This window comes from Oncorhynchus nerka, linkage group LG23 (genome assembly GCF_034236695.1).
Source record: "Oncorhynchus nerka isolate Pitt River linkage group LG23, Oner_Uvic_2.0, whole genome shotgun sequence".
Classification (NCBI taxonomy): Eukaryota; Metazoa; Chordata; class Actinopteri; order Salmoniformes; family Salmonidae; genus Oncorhynchus; species Oncorhynchus nerka.
This window is the reverse complement of record NC_088418.1, coordinates 51335722-51358875: the sequence shown is the minus strand read 5'-3', so window position 1 is coordinate 51358875 and position 23154 is coordinate 51335722. Positions and strand designations below refer to the sequence as shown.

At 43.9% G+C, this 23154-nt stretch overlaps 2 protein-coding genes across 7 annotated transcripts in view; one reads left to right on the top strand and one right to left on the bottom strand.

Annotated features, from left to right (window-relative positions):
* Nucleotides 1–701: 701 nt before the first annotated feature.
* LOC115106260 (phytanoyl-CoA dioxygenase, peroxisomal-like) lies at nucleotides 702–7176 on the bottom strand. Its single transcript, XM_065008212.1, has 9 exons — nucleotides 7017–7176; nucleotides 6546–6598; nucleotides 4554–4664; nucleotides 4055–4223; nucleotides 3536–3617; nucleotides 2992–3173; nucleotides 2758–2907; nucleotides 2523–2654; nucleotides 702–2413 (listed from the first exon to the last, which is right to left on the bottom strand). The coding sequence occupies exons 1-9, from the start codon at nucleotides 7080–7082 to the stop codon at nucleotides 2360–2362; spliced, it is 999 nt and encodes a 332-aa protein (XP_064864284.1). The 5' UTR covers nucleotides 7083–7176; the 3' UTR covers nucleotides 702–2359.
* Nucleotides 7177–13258: 6082 nt separating this feature from the next.
* LOC115107011 (cyclin-dependent kinase 17) overlaps nucleotides 13259–23154 on the top strand; it is a 42464-nt gene continuing 32568 nt past the window's right edge. For 2 of the 6 annotated variants that reach the window (XM_029630325.2, XM_029630326.2), the window contains exon 1: nucleotides 13259–13598. The gene's annotated coding sequence lies outside the window, so the exon portion shown is untranslated. Of the gene's footprint in view, nucleotides 13599–15017; nucleotides 15213–20416; nucleotides 20482–21029; nucleotides 21177–23154 lie in introns of all 6 variants that reach the window. The other 4 variants (XM_065008211.1, XM_029630329.2, XM_029630327.2 and 1 more) reach the window with 4 other exon arrangements.

The following is a 23154-nucleotide window of genomic DNA, read 5'->3' as shown; positions in this document are numbered from 1 at the left end:
AATGGTTGTTCTCCTTTCCATGACACAGACGCGCGTGGCACGGCACACACACACACGCGCACGCAGCCCTCAGGTGTTTTCTTTGGTTCCACAGGAGAGGCATCAGCCCAAGTCAGGAAACATCTCAGCCTCCATTTGAAAACACAGGGCAAACACTTCCTCACGCACAGGAACTCTCCTTCCTTCACACATAGGATTTACATATCACTTGCCAGGTATCCAGACTGGTGCTGTATATGGAAATTGGAGGTGGACACTATTCATCTTAATTGTAATGCTCTTTCTCTGTCTTTAAATTGTCCTTATTGTCTCATCCCCTATCCCTGATCCCCCTCCCCCACACCATTCTAAGAGCTCTACCTCCCCCCAACACTATATCTGGATCTGGAACAGGGCGGGACACTGGGATTGTACGTGTCTCCACGGTGATGGAGATTTCACAGAGCTTTAGCTGCTGAATATTCATGAGGCCTGGGGCTGGCTGGGAGTGTGTCTGGAAAGCATATTGGGTCGAGGGGGAAGGTTTAGGTTAAACACGTCAGATTTAGGGGATCAAGAATGGTCTCCGAGGGTGTGTGTGTGTGTGTCTGGGATGTGGCACAAAGGAGTGAGGAAACCAAGAGAGTATCTCACCCTCCTCATTAGAATCTCACCATCCTCACTAGAACTCTAAGGAACAGATGATAAAGAGAATAAAGTAATTGATTCTGAGTCCCGTTTATTGTCAGTTACATCGACAATAATGAAAGGAAATCACATAAACTAATTTACAAACAAAGTACTCATTACAAACTCTTTAAAAGCAGCCTAGATTTGATTGTTAAGGCGGTGATGTCAAATACACCTAGGATTCTGTTATATTAAGGCATCAAGGTTACTGGTATTTCATGGTGGACTGGTATACAAAGCGACACCCTGAGTACCTGGTTTCCAAAGTGTACTAAAACACGCTCATATTCATAACAGAAATAGCCTCCTATTCACCTTCATCCACCCACCTCTCGTACACACTCTCTTTCTCCTAGTCTATCACGCTCTCTCTCTCTCTCACACACATTCTACCCCTGCTCCTCTCACTCCAGTCCACCACACAGTAAGTGCTTTATTGTCAGGCAGAAGATGATCACTTAACTGTGCAATAAACATCCCTTTAGTTTAATATATATATTATATATAATATAGAGTCATATCTAACTGACAGGAAACAGTCCACCTATATCAATGGTTCATTTTCTTCCCCTCATGTGTTAAACTGTGGAATACCGCAGGGCTGCTGCCTTGGGCCACTTCTTTATTTAATATATACCAACGACCTTCCCTATGCCTTAGCTGAAACTCAAGCTACTATATTTGCAGATGATACTACAATTTGCAGCAAGCTTTACAAGGAGATTTGGGGAATATCAGGGAGTGGGTTTGCCCAAAAAAACTTGTTTTAAACACCAAGAAAACCAAAGTTATAGGAAAAGGCCAAAACAGCATGGGATACAATTAAGTATGGGAGGAGTACAAATTGAAGAAGTGGCAGAAACCAAACTATTGGGAGTGCAGCTAGACAACTGCTTATCATGGTCGTCTCAAATAACTCATCTATGTAAAATAAAACATTAAAACAGCATGCATGATCAGAAGGATAGCTAAATATTTACCAGGAAAAATTATTCAGCAAAAAACACAAGCATTAATTGAGAGTCAGGTGAACTACTGTTCTGTGGTCTGGGGAAATGCATCAGCAAGTGAAATTAGGAGGCTGCAGAATGCACAGAACAAAGCAGCAAGAATTGTTTTAAGGTGGAGATATGGTTCTTCTGTTGCAGTTTTGTCCGCCACAAAATATCATTTCGATTTAGAGCAATAAAGAAATTGAATAAATTAACTGAGCAAACCAGAAACCTTTCAATATATAAATTTAAACATTATTTTAAAATGATTTAAATATAATACATAGAAATGTTGTGGGACTATAGTAGATGAAGAATCAGTATTTTTTAGATTGAGTATTTATTGGGTCATTATGTTTGTATATTATGTATGTTTGTAATAGTGTGTTATATGTGAAAATATGTTTGTATTATAAATGGTATTTTAATGTTTAAGGACTCTTGGAAGATTAGTCCAAATGGGGACTAAAAGAGATCCAAATAGAATCAAATCAAAATCAAATCAAATATGTTAAACAAACCCGGCAAACAGCCCTGACTGGACTCTTGGACACTTACTCTTGCCCAACGAATAAATTACTCCCGTCAATGAGTCTCAGCTTATTGGCTGGTGGATTAGCCAACTTTTTCAATCTCCTTTGATTGGCAGGTTGTTAGTGGTGAGTGACCGTCAGTCACACTGTGGTGGGCGGGCTCTCTCACAGATTGGTCCTATCCCCTTGCACCAGACGGCCCCTTACAGCCCAGGTATCCTATACCACACACAAAACAGACAGTGTTACACACAACACACTGTTACCCACAGTTTATTAACAATGTGTTTCATGTATACTGTATCACTCCTGCAGAGATGTGATGTACCTCAAATGTGACGTCATTAACAGCGTATTTCCTTGCTGCGATCTCTTTCACCTCCTGGCCTATGTTCTCCTGGGTGGTTCCCCTCACGTCAATGTAATAGCAGTCAGCACTGGCATAGTGGCAGGAGATGGCCTACACACACACACACACACACACACACTTCCATGATTTCGGGATCCTAGAATGGTTCGGTATCTATGGCTTCCAGAGTGTTTTTCAGTGTTGAGTGTGATACCTTGCGGAAGCCCTGCGTCTGGTTCATTCCAGATCCATGGATCAATAGAGGGTGGAAGAACACTGTGTCTCCTTTCTCCATCTCCAGGTGCACCCTGGGATGATTGGGGTCATGGTCACGGACACCGTGGTACATCTTATTGACCCCGCCCTGAGGAAGAGGAAAGGGAAGTGATGTCACAAGATCTAGTGGGGGTAGCCAGGCTTGTTGAGGATGCAGGTGTGTGTGTATCACCTCCCACTCTGGGTAGTCGTGTTCTTTGAGGGTGCCGTGGTGAGAACCAGGAAGGACCACCAGACAGCCGTTCTGGCGGTGAATCTTCTCCATGGCGGTCCAGGAACAGACAATACGGTCCGCCGGACGGAATGGAAAATAATGCAGGTCCTGGTGCATGGGGTGACGAGATGTCTTATTACCTGAGATAGATCACACACACAAATAAACATACATTACATGGACAGGCTCTCTGTTTTCACTCTCTAGAACAGGGGTGGGCAACTCCAGTCCTCGAGGCCCTGATTGGTGTCACACTTTCTCCATCCCTAGCAAACACAGCTGATTCATCAAAATTCATTCTAAACTGAAGATCATGATTAGGTGATTGGAGTCAGGTGTGTTAGCTGGGGCAGAACTGTGACACCAGTCAGGCCCTCGAGGACTGGAATTGCCCATCCCTGCTCTAGAAGGTGTGTCTATGTGTGTCTTTTTGGATAAGGGTCAGTGTTAGAGGTTGAGGGTCAGGGGTTAGAGGTTAGATATGGGTCACACTGTTCTGTACCTGTGTCTGGGGGCTTGTTGATCAGCATGGTGTGCATGGCCATGATGTTGGGACCAGTGAAACACTCCACATAATTCAGGATCTGAGAAAGACAAAGACAAGTGAAATAATAAAAACTAGATGTGGAACAAAATAAGAAAAAAAGGAAAGACTGTAAGAAGAACGGGTGTGTTCTGAGCTTATGTGTGCGCTTGAGAGTGTGTGCGTGTGTGTGTGCATGAATGCGTCCGTGTCAGCCTGATCACTAGAAATAGACTTTGATTTCGGACGTTTGAAAAGGTCCTGAGAACGTGGATATCTATGCCTTCCTAAGCGCTCACCAAAAAAATGAAATAAAAACGATTGCCTGGCAGGAACTCGTGATGCTCGGAGACGAAGCGCTCTGCCCAGACCACTGCGTTACGGCAGTTCCCAACGCTCTAGCAAAAATAGAACGTCGAATTTCGATAGGAAACTATGAGATCTTGATGCAGTCCACCTGCGTGGGTCCGTGTTTGTGTGTCCATGCAGTGTGTGTACCTGAGGCAGGCCACAGTAGCGGAATAACTCAGGCTCTTCCTGGAAGTCCTGCAGCTTGGAGATGGCCTTCTGGTTAGGGACGAACTCTGACTTGGCGATGGACACGTCCCTCATCACCACCAGTCCCGGGACCTGCACCTCCCGACGGCATATCCGCTCAAACGCCACCCTGCCACACACACACAAACAGTCCTTGTTGAGTGTAGCATCCCTAATTAAGCCCAGCTGTTAAAGCCATGTGTCTCTGGTACAGAGGAGCAGTGTTCTGGCGTTCTACTGGTGAACCATGCTGCATGTGGGGTCAAAGACAGGGGACATATTGAAGCGCTGGTGGAGACAGTCAAGTGATCTTCAGGCATTCTTCTCTTCTGTGGTCTCTTTTGTACTTTCATCGTGGCGCATTCTTACGTTAGACGCCTGTTTTTTGTTTATCTAGTGTTATCCTTTCAGTAACATCTGAGACCTTTCTGTTGTCTCGCTCATGGTGTTGTGGTCTTACCTGAATCTGTCAATGTCCTCCTCAGACACCAGGCCCTTGATAAGGAGGAACCCATCCTCCTCATAGGAGATTCTCTGCTCAGTGCTCAGCAGATCATTGTCAAAGGAATACCTGGATACGGCAAGTGAATAACAGTGTGATAAACACTTATTAGACTCTGTGCCTGACAGTGTGATAAACACTTATTAGACTCTGTGTCTGACAGTGTGATAAACACTTATTAGACTCTGTGCCTGACAGTGTGATAAACACTTATTAGACTCTGTGTCTGACAGTGTGATAAACACTTATTAGACTCTGTGCCTGACAGTGTGATAAACACTTATTAGACTCTGTGTCTGACAGTGTGATAAACACTTATTAGACTCTGTGCCTGACAGTGTGATAAACACTTATTAGACTCTGTGCCTGACAGTGTGATAAACACTTATTAGACTCTGTGTCTGACAGTGTGATAAACACTTATTAGACTCTGTGCCTGACAGTGTGATAAACACTTATTAGACTCTGTGCCTGACAGTGTGATAAACACTTATTAGACTCTGTGTCTGACAGTGTGATAAACACTTATTAGACTCTGTGCCTGACAGTGTGATAAACACTTATTAGACTCTGTGTCTGACAGTGTGATAAACACTTATTAGACTCTGTGCCTGACAGTGTGATAAACACTTATTAGACTCTGTGTCTGACAGTGTGATAAACACTTATTAGACTCTGTGCCTGACAGTGTGATAAACACTTATTAGACTCTGTGCCTGACAGTGTGATAAACACTTATTAGACTCTGTGTCTGACAGTGTGATAAACACTTATTAGACTCTGTGCCTGACAGTGTGATAAACACTTATTAGACTCTGTGCCTGACAGTGTGATAAACACTTATTAGACTCTGTGCCTGACAGTGTGACAAACACTTATTAGACTCTGTGCCTGACAGTGTGACAAACACTTATTAGACTCTGTGCCTGACAGTGTGATAAACACTTATTAGACTCTGTGCCTGACAGTGTGATAAACACTTATTAGACTCTGTGTTTGACAGTGTGATAAACACTTATTAGACTCTGTGCCTGACAGTGTGATAAACACTTATTAGACTCTGTGTCTGACAGTGTGATAAACACTTATTACTCTGTGTCTGACAGTGTGATAAACACTTATTAGACTCTGTGCCTGACAGTGTGATAAACACTTATTAGACTCTGTGCCTGACAGTGTGATAAACGCGTATTAGACTCTGTGCCTGACAGTGTGATAAACACTTATTAGACTCCGTGTCTGACAGTGTGATAAACACTTATTACTCTGTGCCTGACAGTGTGATAAACACTTATTAGACTCTGTGCCTGACAGTGTGATAAACAGTTATTAGACTCTGTGCCTGACAGTGTGATAAACACTTATTAGACTCCGTGTCTGACAGTGTGATAAACACTTATTAGACTCTGTGCCTGACAGTGTGATAAACACTTATTAGACTCTGTGTCTGACAGTGTGATAAACACTTATTAGACTCTGTGCCTGACAGTGTGATAAACACTTATTAGACTCTGTGCCTGACAGTGTGATAAACAGTTATTAGACTCTGTGCCTGACAGTGTGATAAACACTTATTAGACTCCGTGTCTGACAGTGTGATAAACACTTATTACTCTGTGCCTGACAGTGTGATAAACACTTATTAGACTCTGTGTCTGACAGTGTGATAAACACTTATTAGACTCTGTGCCTGACAGTGTGATAAACGCGTATTAGACTCTGTGCCTGACAGTGTGATAAACACTTATTACTCTGTGCCTATGTTACAATGTGTTTAGATACAGAGTGACGGTAACTCAAAGTTGAATGAACTACTGAGAGGATCTCAGCATTGTGTAATGTGCACAGTAAGTAGGGCAAGGGTCAGTACCTGTACTTTTAGACTGTCCTGATATAAGGTCATTGACATAGTCAAAAACAGCCCAAATAGGAGATTGATGTGTCACTTACCTCAATGCTTGTGGTTGATAGTAGGTAACGTTTTGGCCAGATGTAGATGCTTGCTTTATGCAATGAATTAAGGCCATACATGAATGATGTCTTATAACAAAATAGTTATTTGTAGCTATTACACATTTATGCAAAATATGTCATACCGTTAATTATAAGAATAAATTAAATTGTGAATACCTATAGCCTAATAGTTACACGCGCGCCGTTTACGCATACATAGCCTATAAGATAGTGTAGTCTTATATGGATAAATAAACACATTTACAGAAAATAAATACATTTCGCAATGTTATAGTTCCACTCCCAATGTTCAGTTCGCTCTGAAAAGGCCGGATAATTTACTCATGCCCCGGCCTGTCCTGCGAAGCTGTACCGACGCGCAGTCCCTGAAAGTCGGTTAGAAATCCCAGCACCGCGCAGCCATGGAGAAACACACGACATTGACAGTAAAACACTTGAAAAGGATACAACAAAAGAAGATGGTCGATCTAGATGATTCACGACCACTTTCAGTCGGTCTGCCGCTCGAGACATTTTGCAAGAATATTGTAGTGTCTTAACACTTAGTACTTATTTATGTAATAAGAAAGACTCGGAATACAAGCAATTGAACTGGAGCTTCACATTTACTCAAACTAGTTAGTACCAGAATAACATAGAACAATACTGCGCATGACCAAGGGTGCTCCATCCTTAAAGGGGACATCAGTAATTAACAGAACATAATATTCCTTCTCTTATACAATCAGAGTTACTTTTACCAAACCACAACTGAAACATTTCCCAGAACTTGTTGTAGTTATTTTGCATCTTTTAATTTGAACTTGAACAGTTCGTTTTTGTTTGTAAGTCTAGTCTGTCTGGTGGACGGTGCCTTCGTTCTGGGTAGCGCCTCAGATTGTCTGGAGGCTCCTGAACATCCTCAGTGTGTGCTTGTTCCATTATAGCGTCTGCTATAGCAGCACCTTCATCAACACGTTCCCTTCTTTCAGCCTGGGGTCTCTCTACTACCCCACCGTCCTCTACAGTTCCCTGTGTGTCACTCTCAGGAGCTCTCTGTGCCTGTTCTCTCTCGATTGTTGTGCTGTTTTCCGTGGAATGCATTTGGTTAATGTGACGCCGCCAGATTATGTCTGGGCTCACTTGAACCTGGTAAGTTCTGGGTCCCGTTTGTGTGTGTACGGTCCCTCTTGTCCATTTCCCTCCTCTTCTGTAGTCTCGCACCATCACTTCCTGTCCTGTTTGGAGATGGCGCTCCCGGCCACCGGAGAGCATCTTGGCTTGTTTGTTCAGCACTTCATTACGCCTGTTTGGCTTCATGATGTCCAGCTGTGTGCGGAGAGGCCTCCCGAACATCAGTGCGGCTGGGCTTTCATTTGTCGTGGCATGTGGGGTGTTTCGGTAGGAGGCCAGGAACTTGGCCAGTTTTGTTTGCAAAGTCCCTTCGTCTCGTTTTGCTGCACGGAGTCCTTGCTTTAGGGTTTGCACAAAGCGTTCTGCCAGCCCATTGGTGGCAGGGTGGTACGGAGCTGAGGTTGAGTGTTTGATTCCATTTACTGACATGAATCTTGTAAACCCGTCGCTTACAAAAGCTTGCGCGTTGTCACTTACCAGCTGCAGTGGCAAACCGAAGCGTGCAAACGTTGTTCTGAGACACTCTATCGTCTGAGCTGAGGTGGAGGAGTCAGTGCAAAACACCTCTGGCCATTTGGAATGGGCATCAACTATAACCAGAAACATGTGCTTTTCAAAGGGACGGGCGTAGTCCACATGAATTCTCTGCCATGGCTCTGCGGGCCATTCCCATGGGAGGACTGGGACAGGAGCAGGCATGTGAAGGGTTTCCAAACATCCACTACAGTTCTTTGCCATATTTTCTATCTGTTGGTCCAGACCTGGCCACCAGAAGTGGCTCCTTGCGAGCAGCTTCATTTTGACAATTCCAACATGACCTTCATGTAGTTGCAAGACTAGATGTTGGCATTTCTGGGGTATCATGACTCTCATTCCCCACATCAAACATCCTTGGTACGTTGTAATTTCGTTTCTCCGCTGGAAATACGGAGTCAGCTCCTTTCTGCCAGTAGCTGGCCATCCTGACATGGTGTGGGTGTACACTTTTGACAAGGTCACATCTTTCCTTGTCTCCTGTTTGATAACTGTGCTTGTGACTGGTAGGGCCTCAAGCTGAGCGGTATGGAACATGTCCACTGCATCCACCCTCCTTTGTCTTTCTCTTGTACACGGCAGTCTGGATAATCCATCTGCATTTGTGTGGAGGGATGACGTCTTAAAGTCAATGTCATACATATGACTGGCAAGGAACAGGGCATATCGCTGTAACCTGGCTGCTGTCATTGCCGGAATGCCTTTCTTTGGACTGAAAATGGAAAGCAACGGCTGGTGATCTGTAACCAGTGTGAAACGCTTGCCATATAGGAGGTATGGGTGGAATTTCTTGACGCCCCACACTAGTGCCAGTGCTTCTTTGTCGATTTGTGAGTAGTTTTTCTCTGCATCATTCAATGTCCGTGACGCGAATGCAACTGGCCTCTCTGACCCATCTTTCAGTGTGTGTGAAAGGACCGCACCTAAGCCATAAGGGGACGCATCACAAGCCAACTACACTGGCATTTCAGGGTCGTAATGCATCAGGACCTGTTCAGATGTTATGAGCCGTTTTGCCTCCAGAAATGCATTTTCACACTGCTCTGTCCACCGCCATGTCCTATTCTTTTCCAGGAGCTGATTTAGAGGCTGGAGTACTGCTGAAAGGTTTGGGAGGAATCTTCTGTAGTAATTGATCAGTCCCGTGAAAGATCTCACTTCTGTGATATTTTGTGGTCGTGGTGCCTGTACCACTGCCTCGATTTTGTCCTGTGTTTTGTGCAATCCATTGCAGTCAATCTCATGTCCACAGAAGACAATCTTGTCTTTGAAGAACTCACACTTCTTTAAGTTTGCCTGTAGACCATATTCTTTCAGTCTTTTCAGGACCTCTTCCAGGTTAGCCAGGTGCTCTTTGTCGGTGCGTCCTGTTATGATCATGTCATCCAGGATACACTGGGTTCCTGGGATTCCTTGCAAAATCTGGTCAATAGTTCGTTGCCAAATGGCTGGGGCTGATGCAATGCCAAAAACCAGGCGGTTATACCTGTATAGACCTTTGTGTGTGTTTATTGTCAGGTACTGTTTGGAACTCTCTTCAACCGGTAGCTGCAGGTAAGCCTGTTTCAGATCGATTTTACTGAAGTGTTTCCCACCAGCTAGTGCAGCAAAGATGTCATCCAGACGTGGTAGGGGGTATTGGTCCACATGCAACATTGGATTCACAGTTACCTTGAAGTCCCCACACATTCTAACAGACCCGTCTTTCTTCACAATAGGAACTATGGGTGTGGCCCATTCGCTTCTGTCCACTTTCGTCAGGATCCCTGTATCCTGCAAGCGATCGATTTCCGCTTCCACCTTTGGTCTCAGGGAGTATGGAACAGATCTGGCTTTGCAGAATTTTGGGGTTGCGTCATCTCTTAGTACAAGTTTTGCTGTGAAGCCTTTTACTGTTCCCATCTGATCACTGAAAACTGTGTTGTATTTCTTCCGCAAGTGTTCCAGTGTTTGGTCTGTGCCTTTCTCTTTGGACTGGAACGTGTGGAGCATTTTCAAGTCACACCAATTCAGCTTTATTTTTGAAGGCCATTCCCTGCCAAATAATGGGGGGCCAGTTCCAGGCACCACATACAGCTGTAACTGCTGTGTTTGTCCCCCATAATGCACTCTGACCTGCAACGCCCCCATTGGGCTCAATCTCTCTCCTGAGTATGTCTTCAGCAACACATTTGTGTTCTTCAGCTTGATAGCCTTAAAGTGCTCATTGTAGACAGTAGTGGAAATTATAGACACTGCAGATCCTGTGTCCAGCTCCATTTTGAGGGGTTTGCCTTCGATATCTGGTGTCACCCATATTATGCTACTGCTGGGAGATGTCACTCTGTTTAACTCCATTGTACCAATTAATCGTTCATCTGAATCACTGCCACTGTTCTCTACTAGTGCATTCACGGACCCTTTAATTTTCTCAGTTTTCCTGTTGTGACTGAATTTTGCTTTGCATGCTCTTTGAATGTGCCCCCTTCTACTGCATTTGTGACAAATTTCGTCTTTGAAACCTCTGCTCTGTGACCATCTCTGTCACACCTGGCCACACGGGGGCGCTGTCGACTGCGTGAAAACTTGTGCAGGGAAATTTGTGACAGGTCAGTACTTCTTTTACTTTGCAACTCAAATGCATCTTTAGTCGCGATTTCCATAGCCACAGCAATTTCAACAGCCTTTGCAAACGTGAGCTCTGATTCTGTGAGCAAACGTTTTTGAATGTGTTCATGTTTCAGTCCACAAACAAATCTATCCCTTAATGTGTCATTTAGGTTCTCTCCCAACTGGCAATGTTCCGACAGTTTCTTCAACACTGCTACATATGTACTAACCCCCTCCCCCTCATTCAGATCTCTCTTGTGGAAACGAAAACGTTCCGCGATGAGGAGTGGTTTAGGTGATTTTGCAATATCTCCACAATCTCTGTGAATGTTTTATTTGAGGGCTTCAGAGGGGCAGTCAGATATCTTAGCAAACTGTATGTTTTTGGGCCAATTAAACTCAACAACGCTGGTACTCTTTTGTTATCAGCAATGTCGTTTGCAATGAAGTACTGTTCCAGTCGTTCAATGTAAATTGCCCAGTTTTCTTGCGTGTCATCAAACACATCTATTTTCCCGATGCTAGCCATTCTCTTTACCTCCGGCTCCACGGGTCTTTGATCTGCCGCCTCGTTCTCGTCAGCTCTCCCCTCGTCTTCACTGCTTGCTAGCTGTTGTGCTACAGGGTCAAAATCTTTCTCTCTTCCTACGAACTCCATCTGTATTCGTGATGCACACTGCAGGTAATCATCCTCGTCGCCATTGTAGTGTCTTAACACTTAGTACTTATTTATGTAATAAGAAAGACTCGGAATACAAGCAATTGAACTGGAGCTTCACATTTACTCAAACTAGTTAGTACCAGAATAACATAGAACAATACTGCGCATGACCAAGGGTGCTCCATCCTTAAAGGGGACATAATTAACAGAACATAACAAATATGTTTTATTCTGTATTCCCTTCGATGCGCAGACAGTCAAATGGCCACTGTTATGTAGAGCTACAGTATGCTGCTTCTGTCATACTCTCCAACTAGGTCGAAGTTAACAAGCGAGAGTGACATTGACACACGCGCGTGCGCACACGCACACACATGCACTTTTGTTTTCTTGTGGGGTAAAAACAATTTGGTCCCATTCAATATTCTATTTTCCCTTACACCTAACCGTCACCCATAACCCTAACCCGTACCTTAACCCGCAAATCCCCTAAACCTAACCCATAACCCTAATGCTAACCCTAAACCCTTTTGGTCCCCACAAGGATAGTAAAACCAAACACACACACACACACACACTATTAATTGAATGGAAGCTTTCCCTCATTTCAACCTGACCTCAGAGCTCATTTCAGTCATAGTGAACAACAACAACAACAAACAAGCAAACAAATATTTAGACACAAAACAATAAATACCACTCCTCAATCCCGTCAGATGGCAACCATCCGCATAAGCCCACAGGACATGAGAGAATAAAATAAAACAGAGCATCTTTGTGACAAATTTACAAAACATGCAACAGATATAGCCTTATAACTGAATAAACTATTAGGAGACAGAGATCAACAGATATAGCCTTATAACTGAATTAACTATTAGGGGACAGAGATCAACAGATATAGCCTTATAACTGAATAAACTATTAGGGGACAGAGATCAACAGATATAGCCTTATAACTGAATAAACTATTAGGGGACAGAGATCAACAGATATAGCCTTATAACTGAATAAACTATTAGGAGACAGAGATCAACAGATATAGCCTTATAACTGAATAAACTATTAGGAGACAGAGATCAACAGATATAGCCTTATAACTGAATTAACTATTAGGAGACAGAGATCAACAGATATAGCCTTATAACTGAATAAACTATTAGGGGACAGAGATCAACAGACACAGACTCAAAATTAGAATTTTTTTTAAGTATCAAAAGTAAAAGTATAAATAATTTCAAATGACGTATCTTAAGCAAACCAGATGGCACAATTTTCTTTTATTTTGAATTTATGGATAGCCAAGGGCACACCAACACTCAGACATAATGTACAAAGGAAGCATGTGTGTTTAGTGAGTCCGCCAGATGAGGCAATAAGGATGACCAGGGATGTTCTCTTGATATGTGCGTGAAAACAGACAATTTGACTGTCATGCTAAGCATTCAAAATGTAACGAATAGATTTGGGTATCAGGGAAAATGTATGGAGTAAAAAGTGCATTATTTTCTTTAGGAATGTAGTGAAGTAAAGGTTGCCAAAAATATAAATAGTAAAGTAAAGTACAGATACCCTCAAAAAACGACTTATGTAATACTTAAAAGTATTTGTACTAAGTCATTTGCACCACTGATTAATAGGCCTAGTTATCAGGGAATGTAGGCTATGATTTATCTAGGTCGTAGGCCTTCTGCAGGAGGCGCTACAAAACTACTAATTGAATGAAGGAAGGGCCATATTGGTGCTGCTGGGAGGCGGCCACCAATCGCATTCAGTTTCTTTCTCCCCTCTCTCTCCATGTCAGCAGCAGCATAGGCGGAGGCGTCAGAATGCGGGCAGCCAAAGCTCGCACCCCTACCGGTTCATCCACAGACACAATCCGTTCTCACTCCCCATAAACTCCCTGCTCGTCATAGAAGTGAGCTTTCGGAATCTGGTCTGTAATGTTTATCATTTGAATTTTGAAGACGGTGTTCATGTGAGAACATTCTGTACGGAATAATGTGAGCAAGAGAAAAGCAAGACGTAGACGAACTGTTTTTTACGGGTGGGTGGAAAAACAGGCATCCGGCCTCCGAGGAAGCGCCTATCGAGGTGTGGAAGTCAGATCGAAACAAAGTACATCGTTTCTGGTAAGTAGCCAAATGTTGTGGCTTCATGTAGGTTTACAAGCACACTATCCATCAGAATGGCTACAACAAAGTCGCTTTGAAAGGACTAGAAACAATGTTGCCAGTGGGCAATGTTGCGTCGCCACAAGGGTCTGGTTGCGTTGACCAACTATTTTGCTCGCTTGTCAAAATAGGACTAGCTACAGGACACCTACTAATATGAGTTGTATTAACATAATTATATGTGTTGCTTATATACCTTAGTGAGTGGTTACAATGGGCAATACCATTGTTGTCTATTTGCTTTCAGCCTATAGGCTACGTGATTTTCAACACCATGTTGTCAACACCTTTTAGGCTATAACCCAGGAAAAGCTGACACTTGTAACGTTACATACAGTAGGTTATATTGAAAGTGCTGAGTATAGTATAAATTGTGTAACTAGTCAATGCCCTGACCCATGCCAGTTAGATGCATGTCATCACATTTTATACACAAAGAATACTTTCAGTGTTACACTGGCTTCGTTTGTTTTTTGCCAATTTGATGTTTTGCTGTAGCCTATCTGAACCGTTAAAATACAAATGTATTATAGGCCTTGCGGTCCATAACAGGTGTCGCACATTGTAAGTTTGTCAAATGTGCATCTATAAAACTGATTGGCTACTGTGTACAATGTTAACAATGAATGTAAGGTTGTTAGGCCAATAAGCTACAATTCACAGCGTATAGATGTCTGAACTAGGGTAACTGTAAGTGTGTAACAGTGATGATGAGGAATTGGTTCCTTAGACCACAGTAATACCTGACACAGTATAATCTCAGTGTAGCACCCATTGGCTGTGACTGCCTCTCAGGGAAACAATATCATGATGGAAATGGATCAGTTTAGAGTCAGATTTCTCTCTGAAACCATGCCACATATTCTGTCCAAATGTCCCTCTTTCCTATCCTATCGGCAGACCCACACTTTGAGAGGTGTGTGTGTGTGTGATTATGATGACACTCGTCCTCCGGTGCTTGTCTCATTGGAGCAGTGTCGTTTGACCTCTGACCCCTGTGGTGTTTTTCCAGTGGTGGTGTAGCATACATGTCTGGAACATCCCTTAACTGTGCTTCTGGAGCCAACATGTCCCTGGGCTGAAACATGCACCCTCCCCTCCATCTACCCCCCAGTACTGCATGTGTCCAGCGAGTGTTTTTTCATCCATCATAGGTGTGTCTATGTGTGTCAAATCTTAGTAGTTGTCAGTTAGTTCTTGGCCAGAGGTATGTGTGTACATGCACTCAGGATAGACCTAGCAGTTCCCTGCAGGTAGAATGACCCAGATCAGGGGTATGTAGGCAGGTTGTTCTAACTGTGTGAAACCAATCCCTCAGGACAGGCTAATTATACTGACCCAAACCCTCATTTTTCTGTCCCAACTCTCTCTCTCTAGAGTGCTACAGTGTAACCCTGCTGATAACAGCATGCCAAGATAGCCGTGATATTGATCAGTCTCAGTGCTGGGAGGTGAAGTGCATGGAAGGATAACAGAGACAGAATCAGATTATATTCAGCCGTGATGGTGTACTGGTGCTCCATGAAGTTCCTCTGTCATGACTCATAAAAGGGCTCACACTCATCCTCTCAGGTCTGATTAGATATGATCATGTTGAATATTCATGGCAGTTGCTAAGAATATCGTGCTGTACAGTCTTTTGCCAGCCCCCTCTCTCTTTCGCTCTGTTTTTTTAAATGTCTCTCTTTTTGTCTCTCCCTTGTCTCTCCCTTGTCTCTCCCTTGTCTCTCTCTTGTCTTTCTCTCTCTCTGTGTGTGTGTGTGTCAACTCCCCTCTCTCCTCCTTTGACACCAGACTCTAAGGCGGTACCATCCTCTCTCTCCCTCTGTCTTTGGGAAGGTTCCTCTGTGAGTCTTCTTTTCACAGGACCCTCTGCCTACTATACCCACAGTGTCTCCCTGTCTGTCCGACAAATGTTCAATCCATATGTCTGTCTGTCTGCCTTCACATGCAAATCAGCAGACCAAGTCTGAGGGAGAAGAGATGAGAGGAGATGGTCCAGCAGTGATGGAAAAAGTACTCAATTGTCATACTTGAGTAAAAGTAAAGATACCTTAATAGAAAATGACTCAAGTAAAAGTGAGTCACCTAGTAAAATACTACTAGATTAAGTCTGAAACTATTTGGTTTAAAATATACATAAGTATTAAAAGTAAAAGTACGAATAATTTAAAGGAATTGGGCTCCCGAGTGGCGCAGCAGTCTAAGGTACTGCATCTCAGTGCAAGAGGTGGCATTACAGTCCCTGGTTTGAATCCAGGCTTAATCACAATTAACAGAGAAAGGCCCACAGTGGCAGTGCACACATTCGCACTGCAGATGTGCTAAAGTACGCAGTATGCTCATGAAGTTCCTGTCTGCTATGGGAGGGGGGGGTATCTCACTGACAGGCTTACAGAAGATCATCCTAGGTTAGAACACACTGTTGCCATTGACAACAGAACCAGGCGCTTTCTCTATTTCTATCCATCCCAATTTATGAGGTATCGCTCTCTCACTCACTCATGCACTATCATATCAGGCCTTAATCTTGTGTTATGTAATTGTGTCTTGAGAAAGCTCATTGATTAGGGACAAGAGTTACAGCACTCACCGTGCCCCACAGCCAGAACTGTAGCTAGCACTGAAGACATAGCTAACACCGTACTGAGGCATGAACAAGTGCGTGTTTATATGTGTGTGTGTGTGTGGGCGAGAGAGCAAGATATACATATATTTTCCATGAATTTCTTCCTCTTTAGTCCTTGTGTGAATGTTCATGTGTGTGTCTCTGTGCCTGTGAGGCGTGCACGTCCCTATTCCTACTAGTAGGATTATGTGTGGAGGAAGAGATGGATCGGGAAGGCAGGCCACCTCACACAGCCCTCTGCCTCTCCCCTCAGTCTGGTCAGCCAGGGGTTAAATTGTTTGCCTGGACGTGTGGAATGTGACATCAGATAATCATTAGGGGCAATCAGATGCTTTCCCTCAGTTCCTGATTCAAGAGAGGGAGGACAGAGAAAGAGAGGGAGGAGGAGGAGTGGATGCTGATGAAGACCCCCTTTATCTGATGCCATGTGTCTTCGGGACATGGTGCTTTGTCATTGGGTGTATTTTGGGTCACGTAGCAATTATGTTTTTTTTTGGGGGACAGTCTAATTGTAGGCTTGATAATGAATGTAATTATTGCAGCCTGCGTGGGCCTCACTCCCACACAGACATATTAAAGAGTCTTAGAACTGAGGTAAAGGAATGTTCAGACAGCTATAGAACGAACCAGAGAACAGCATTCTGTAAGATGGAATACACAGAGGTGTTACTTCTAATCATTGCTATTTTCCCATTGTCATAGTCATGTGCAGTATAAACAATATACATGACTAAGTATTGACAATACACCATTAAAGTGTAAAGGAGACCATTTGATGGGGGGGGGGCATGCCTAAAACCTAATGACTTATTGGCTATCTCCACCTACCTAGTGTGTGTGTGTGTGTGTGTGTGTGTGTGTGTGTGAGAGAGACAACTGTTGACCAGCCCTTTTTCCCAGGCCTGCTTTAGAACATGGGTGACTGAATCAGCACAACTAGCGAGGGGAGGCGGAGGGACAGACCACGTATGCACACATGCTGATTATGGAAGTTATGTCAGCCATGGAAGGAATGTGGAAGAGGGGTGGGCTTGTGTGTTTTGTATGGTGGGGATCATCCCGTTGTGTCTCTATTAATAGTTTGAAAGTGAAACTGAGGAAGTTGTGGTGGAGACGGCTCAACTGTAAAAGACATTCAGTGTAGTTGATTAGTGGTTTGATGTGCTGACTAGTCATGGTATTTTAGTACTGTGTCAGCGGTCTTCGCTGTTTGTGTCTGGTGTATTGCTCTGCCAACTAATAGACTACTTTCAAGGTGTGTTAGACACGCACACTTCCTTGGCTTGCTATGGCGACAGAGCCACAGCTTCCTTCCTGCTGTTCTATGGAGAGAGTTGAGGTCATACACAGAAATCAGCCATTTATATCAGCCTGCAATGTGTGTGTGTAGGCCAACAGTACAATACCAGTCTATTGTTATCTGGTTTGGATGTCATCTTATATGAATGGCTCTGGACAAGAGTTGATGTACATGGGTGTGTGTTCTGGTGGGAATGGGACGCCTTCTGAGGGATATACTTTCTGTCCTCTGAAAAGAGTTTGGAGGGAGGCGTGGTGGGGTTTGAGGGGTTTCTGTAGATGAGCCCAATGCCCCCCTTTCGTTGTCTGAAGAGGGGCATTGTGGGAACTGGAGCAGCCCTTTTGGAAGGAGCCCAGGGTCTGATTAACACCACCCCGGTACCATGCACAGACCGGCACTGTGTGTGTGTGTGCACTTACACATTCTGTCTTTGTCCCATCTTTTTTTTTCTCTCCCTCTCCCCCTGAGGAAACTGTCCCATCATGCGTTGCCCTGTGGGGGTTGGGACATTGGCTTGTAATCTGGAGATTAGAGGGTGGCATTGTCCGAGCAGCAGCAGACCGACAGATTTTTCACACACACACACACACACACACACACACACACACACACACACACACATGAACAGTAGCACTCGTACACTAAGCACACCACATACTGTACATACACACTTCAAATACTGTACTCATTATACACACTCATAGGTAAATTCCCTGAAATAGACACACGCACAACAGCACAGACTGACTGTGTCTAATACAGAGTGATGGTGTCCCGTTAGTCTTTCCTGTCTGCCATGCTGAAATAGTCATGGATCCGTAATCTTCAACCAGCCTACACTATACACAGAGTAACATGAGTTCAGCTACGATAACAGGACAAACCCTACCTTGTTATGTAACTTCACATAGTGGGGCATGGCACACTGTTCTGACAGGCACGTAGTTTACATTCCTTCACAGTGCTGTGCAGACCCTCATATCCCAACCCGCATAGCACACAGTGACAGCACAGGTACAGCAGAGTACGGAGTCTGTTGACTCTGGTTCACTAGTTCAGCTGACACTGTGGGGCTCTGGAGCTGTAGGAAGTCATGGGAACGTTGTTAGTTAGCAAACAGACAAGAGGCTGAAGAAATTGAATTGAAGTTACATCACAAAAAGGGTTTGTTCTGTTCTAGCTGAACGTGTGTGTGTGTGTGTGTGTCGGACGTTGTATCTTGGTGCCAATTTGTCTCAGGACTCTTTTGAAGGGTCTTGGGTAGAGGTCGACCGATTTATGATTTTTCAACGCCGATACCGATTATTGAAGGAACAGAAAAAGCGGATACCGATTAATCGTCTGATTTTAAAATAAATAAATAATAATAATGATATATATATTTTTTGTAATAATGACAATTACAACAATACTGAATGAACACTTATTTTAACTTAATATAATACATCAATAAAATCAATTTAGCCTCAAATAAATAATGAAACATGTTCAATTTGGTTTAAATAATGCAAATACAAAGTGTTGGAGAAGAAAGTAAAAGTGCAATATGTGCTATGTAAGAAAGCTAACGTTTCAGTTCCTTGCTCAGAACATGAGAACATATGAAAGCTGGTGGTACCTTTTAACATGAGTCTTCAATATTCCCAGATAAGAAGTTTTAGGTTGTAGTTATTATAGGAATTATAGGACTATTTCTCTGTATACCATTTGCATTTCATATACGTTTGACTATTGGATGTTCTTATAGGCACTTTAGTATTGCCAGTGTAACAGTATAGCTTCCGTCCCTCTCCTCGCCCCTACCTGGGCTCGAACCAGGAACACAACGACAACAGCCACCCTCAAAGTATCGTTACCCATCGCTCCAACAAAATCCGCGGCCCTTGCAGAGCAAGGGGAACAACTACTCCAAGTCTCAGAGCGAGTGACGTCACCGATTGAAACGTTATTAGCGCGCACCCCGCTAACTAGCTAGCCATTTCACATCGGTTACACCAGCCTAATCTCGGGAGTTGATAGGCCTGAAGTCATAAACAGCTTAATGCTTGAAGCATTGCGAAGAGCTGCTGGCAAAATGCACGAAAGTGCTGTTTGAATGAATACGTACGAGCCTGCTGCTGCCTACCATCGCTTAGTCAGACTGCTCTATCAAATATCAAATCATATACTTAATTATAACATAACACACAGAAATACAAGCCTTTGGTCATTAATATGGTCGAATCCGGAAACTATCATTTCGAAAACAAAACATTTATTCTTTCAGTGAAATACGGAACCGTTCCGTATTTTATCTAAAGGGTGGCATCCCGAAGTCTAAATATTGCTGTTACATTGTACAACCTTCAATGTTATGTCATAATTATGTACAATTCTGGCAAATTAATTACGGTCTTTGTTAGGAATAAATGGACTTCACGCAGTTCGCAACGAGCCAGGCGGCCCAAACTGCTGCATATACCCTGACTCTGTTGCACTGAACGCAATAGAAGTGACACAATTTCCCTAATTGTAAGAAATTAATGTTAGCAGGCAATATTAACTAAATATGCAGGTTTAAAAATATATACTTGTGTATTGATTTTAAAGAAAGACATTGATATTTATGGTTAGGTTTGGTGCAACGACAGTGCTAAATCATCACCCGTTTGTCGAAGTAGGCTGTGATTCGATGAGAAATTAACAGGCACCACATCGATTATATGCAACGCAGGACACGCTAGATAAACTAGTAATATCATCAACCATGTGTATATAACTAGTGATTTATGTGAAGATTGATTGTTTTTTATAAGTTTAATGCTTACCAGCAACTTACCTTGGCTTCTTGCTGCCCTCTCATAACAGGTAGTCAGCCTGCCCCTTGGACTAGTAACCGGAATGTTGCATAAACGAATCACGGAGCTGACAAGGTAAAAATCTGTCGTTCTGTCCCTGAACAAGGCAGTTAACCCATCGTTCCTAGGCCGTCATTTAAAATAACAATTTGTTCTTAACTGACTTGCCTAGTTAAATGAAGGTGTAAACTTTGTTTTGCCAAATCGGTGTCCAAAAATACAGATTTCCGATTGTTATGAAAACTTGAAATCGGCTCTAATTAATCGGCCATTCCGATTAATTGGTTTACCTCTAGTCTTGGGTGGCAGGCTATGTGTGTGTTGAAGATGACACTTGTGCGCAGATAAATTATTAACATTGTGAACGCTTGGTTGTCCTGACTGCAAGTGGGGTTAAAGTGGTATTGGGAGGAGGTAGTGAGCTAATGGGAAACATGGCTGAGAGGCAGGCCATACTCATGAATGACTTCCTATCCTAGTCTCATTTTCTAGCCATTCTGCCTTCACAGCCAAATCAGAGGACATGGTGATAATGGAGAGAAAAGGAGACTAGCTGAAACTGTTGAGAGGCCTGAGCGGGAGGGTGGAATGTTTCTCTTTCTGACTTCCTAACCCTCACTCAGGTGACGAGGAATGTCACACCTGGAGTGACCGGGACGAAGACAGGAAGCACCACTGGCTGGCCCAGTGGGAACAGAACAGAGACCGTGGGACGCAACAACCACCTGTGCTGGCCTGGGTGTCTCCGGGACGACCTCCAGGTGAACCTGGTGGGCACACCTGTTCTCTAGGGCTTTGTGGTTTAGAGTTGGGGCCTGGGGCAGGTCGTGAGAAAGGGGAGGATCAATAGGGAAAGGGAGATCAGGGAAAGGATAACAGTGAAGTGATAAAGCATTGAAACATGCAAGGATGAAATAATTGATCTGCTCTTCATGTTGTTGGAAAACACTTCCAGATAACTTAGGTATTTTACTGCTAATGTTCATATCTGTCTTGCGTGTGTTTGTGTGGGACATGTGTCCCTCCTATCTCTGTCCTGTGGAATGTGAACTATTCCAGCTGTTCCTTGCGAAGAGGAAGCCCGTGTTTTGGGACACACTCGCACGTTCCCTGTTGTGCTCCTCTGGCTGACTGTCCTGAGTCGTCCGGAAGCAGCTCGTTAGACCTTGTTAGTGTGGTATGGCTTTAAAGGAGAAGAAGAAGTAAATAGCAAGATGTGTAACTGTAAGGCTGAGAGGGCTGGTGGGAGGAAGGTGCTACAGGAAGAGAGGATGGATGGGCTGACAGTTATTGACTTGGCTGTCAGACTACAGGGGGTTCAATAACCGCACCGGTGTGGCCTTCTGCTCCTCGCAGACACAGAGGGAGACAACGAAGCACAGAGTCTTTTATCTTCTCAAATGGTCGTCATGTGAGACTGAGACATTGCTAAAGCTGGTTAAAGGGTAGCAGTCTAGGCAACCCCAAAGGGTTGTATGTAGCTGGCTGTGAGCATGTGTGTTTAGGGGTGAGGTCTGGGTCCTGTTGGACTCTGTCCCGTTCATCTCTCCATTTGACACAGGGATAATGTATAGCCTAGTCTGTGCTTATCCTCTTATCTCCCACACACACACAGTGCTTTTTCTCCCTTTCCAACCCCCCTTGCTGCACACAGATGACACTGTAGTGTCTGGGAACCAATTCAAACCGTGTGTGTGTGTCTGTGTGTCATGCCACTCACTATGGGGCTCTGATCACTTATTTTCCTGCTTTAATCTGTGGGTTGTTTGTATTTTTGATCGGACAGACTCACTTTTCTGATAGCTACTTTATTGAGGAAAAATCTATGACTGAGAGATGTTTTTCCCACCTAGCTACTGTATCTTAAGATGAATGCACCAACTGTAAGTCACCCTGAATAAGAGCGTCTGTTAAATAACTAAAATGTCAAATGTGAAGAGAGAGAGCGGGAAGGAGCACGTGCCTGTGTGGTGTTTATGCTTGTCTGTGTATAATGGCATGCCTGTCCTCTGTAGAATACACTGTATTCAGCTGTGAGTCTGCAGTACCGAGTCCTAAAAATAACCCCCCTTACTGCCCCTCTCCTCCCTCCCCCTTTCACACATCCCCTCTCTCCTTCGCTATCCCTATCTCCCCACTGTTATCTCCTTTCTCTCCCTCTCTGCCCTCGATTCTGTTCCACGTCTCTCCTTCTCTACAGGATCTGATCGTTCCTCTTTCTCTCTGTCTCTGCCCTCCTTCTGTTCCACTTCTCTCCTTCTCTACAGGATCTGATCATTCCTCTTTCTCTCTGTCTCTGCCCTCCTTCTGTTCCACTTCTCTCCTTCTCTACAGGATCTGATCGTTCCTCTTTCTCTCTCTCTGCCCTCCTTCTGTTCCACTTCTCTCCTTCTCTACAGGATCTGATCGTTCCTCTTTCTCTCTGTCTCTGCACTCCTTCTGTTCCACTTCTCTCCTTCTCTACAGGATCTGATTGCTCCTCTTCTCTCTTGCTCTGTCTCACTCTCTTGGCATCCTCTCTCCACTCTCACACTGAAGGAGATTTTACAGCATTTGGGACATAGGTATTTCTGTCTCTGTTTGCGCAAGGTCCTCTAATGTACACACACACTCTTACTCACTCACTCACTCACACACTCACACACATGTCCATTACCCGTTAGCTCTGTTATTTCAGCTCATCCCTCCAGGGTCAGTCACGCTGAAACTCCTTTTAGCTCCTTACACTGAGAGGTGTGTGAGCTGGCG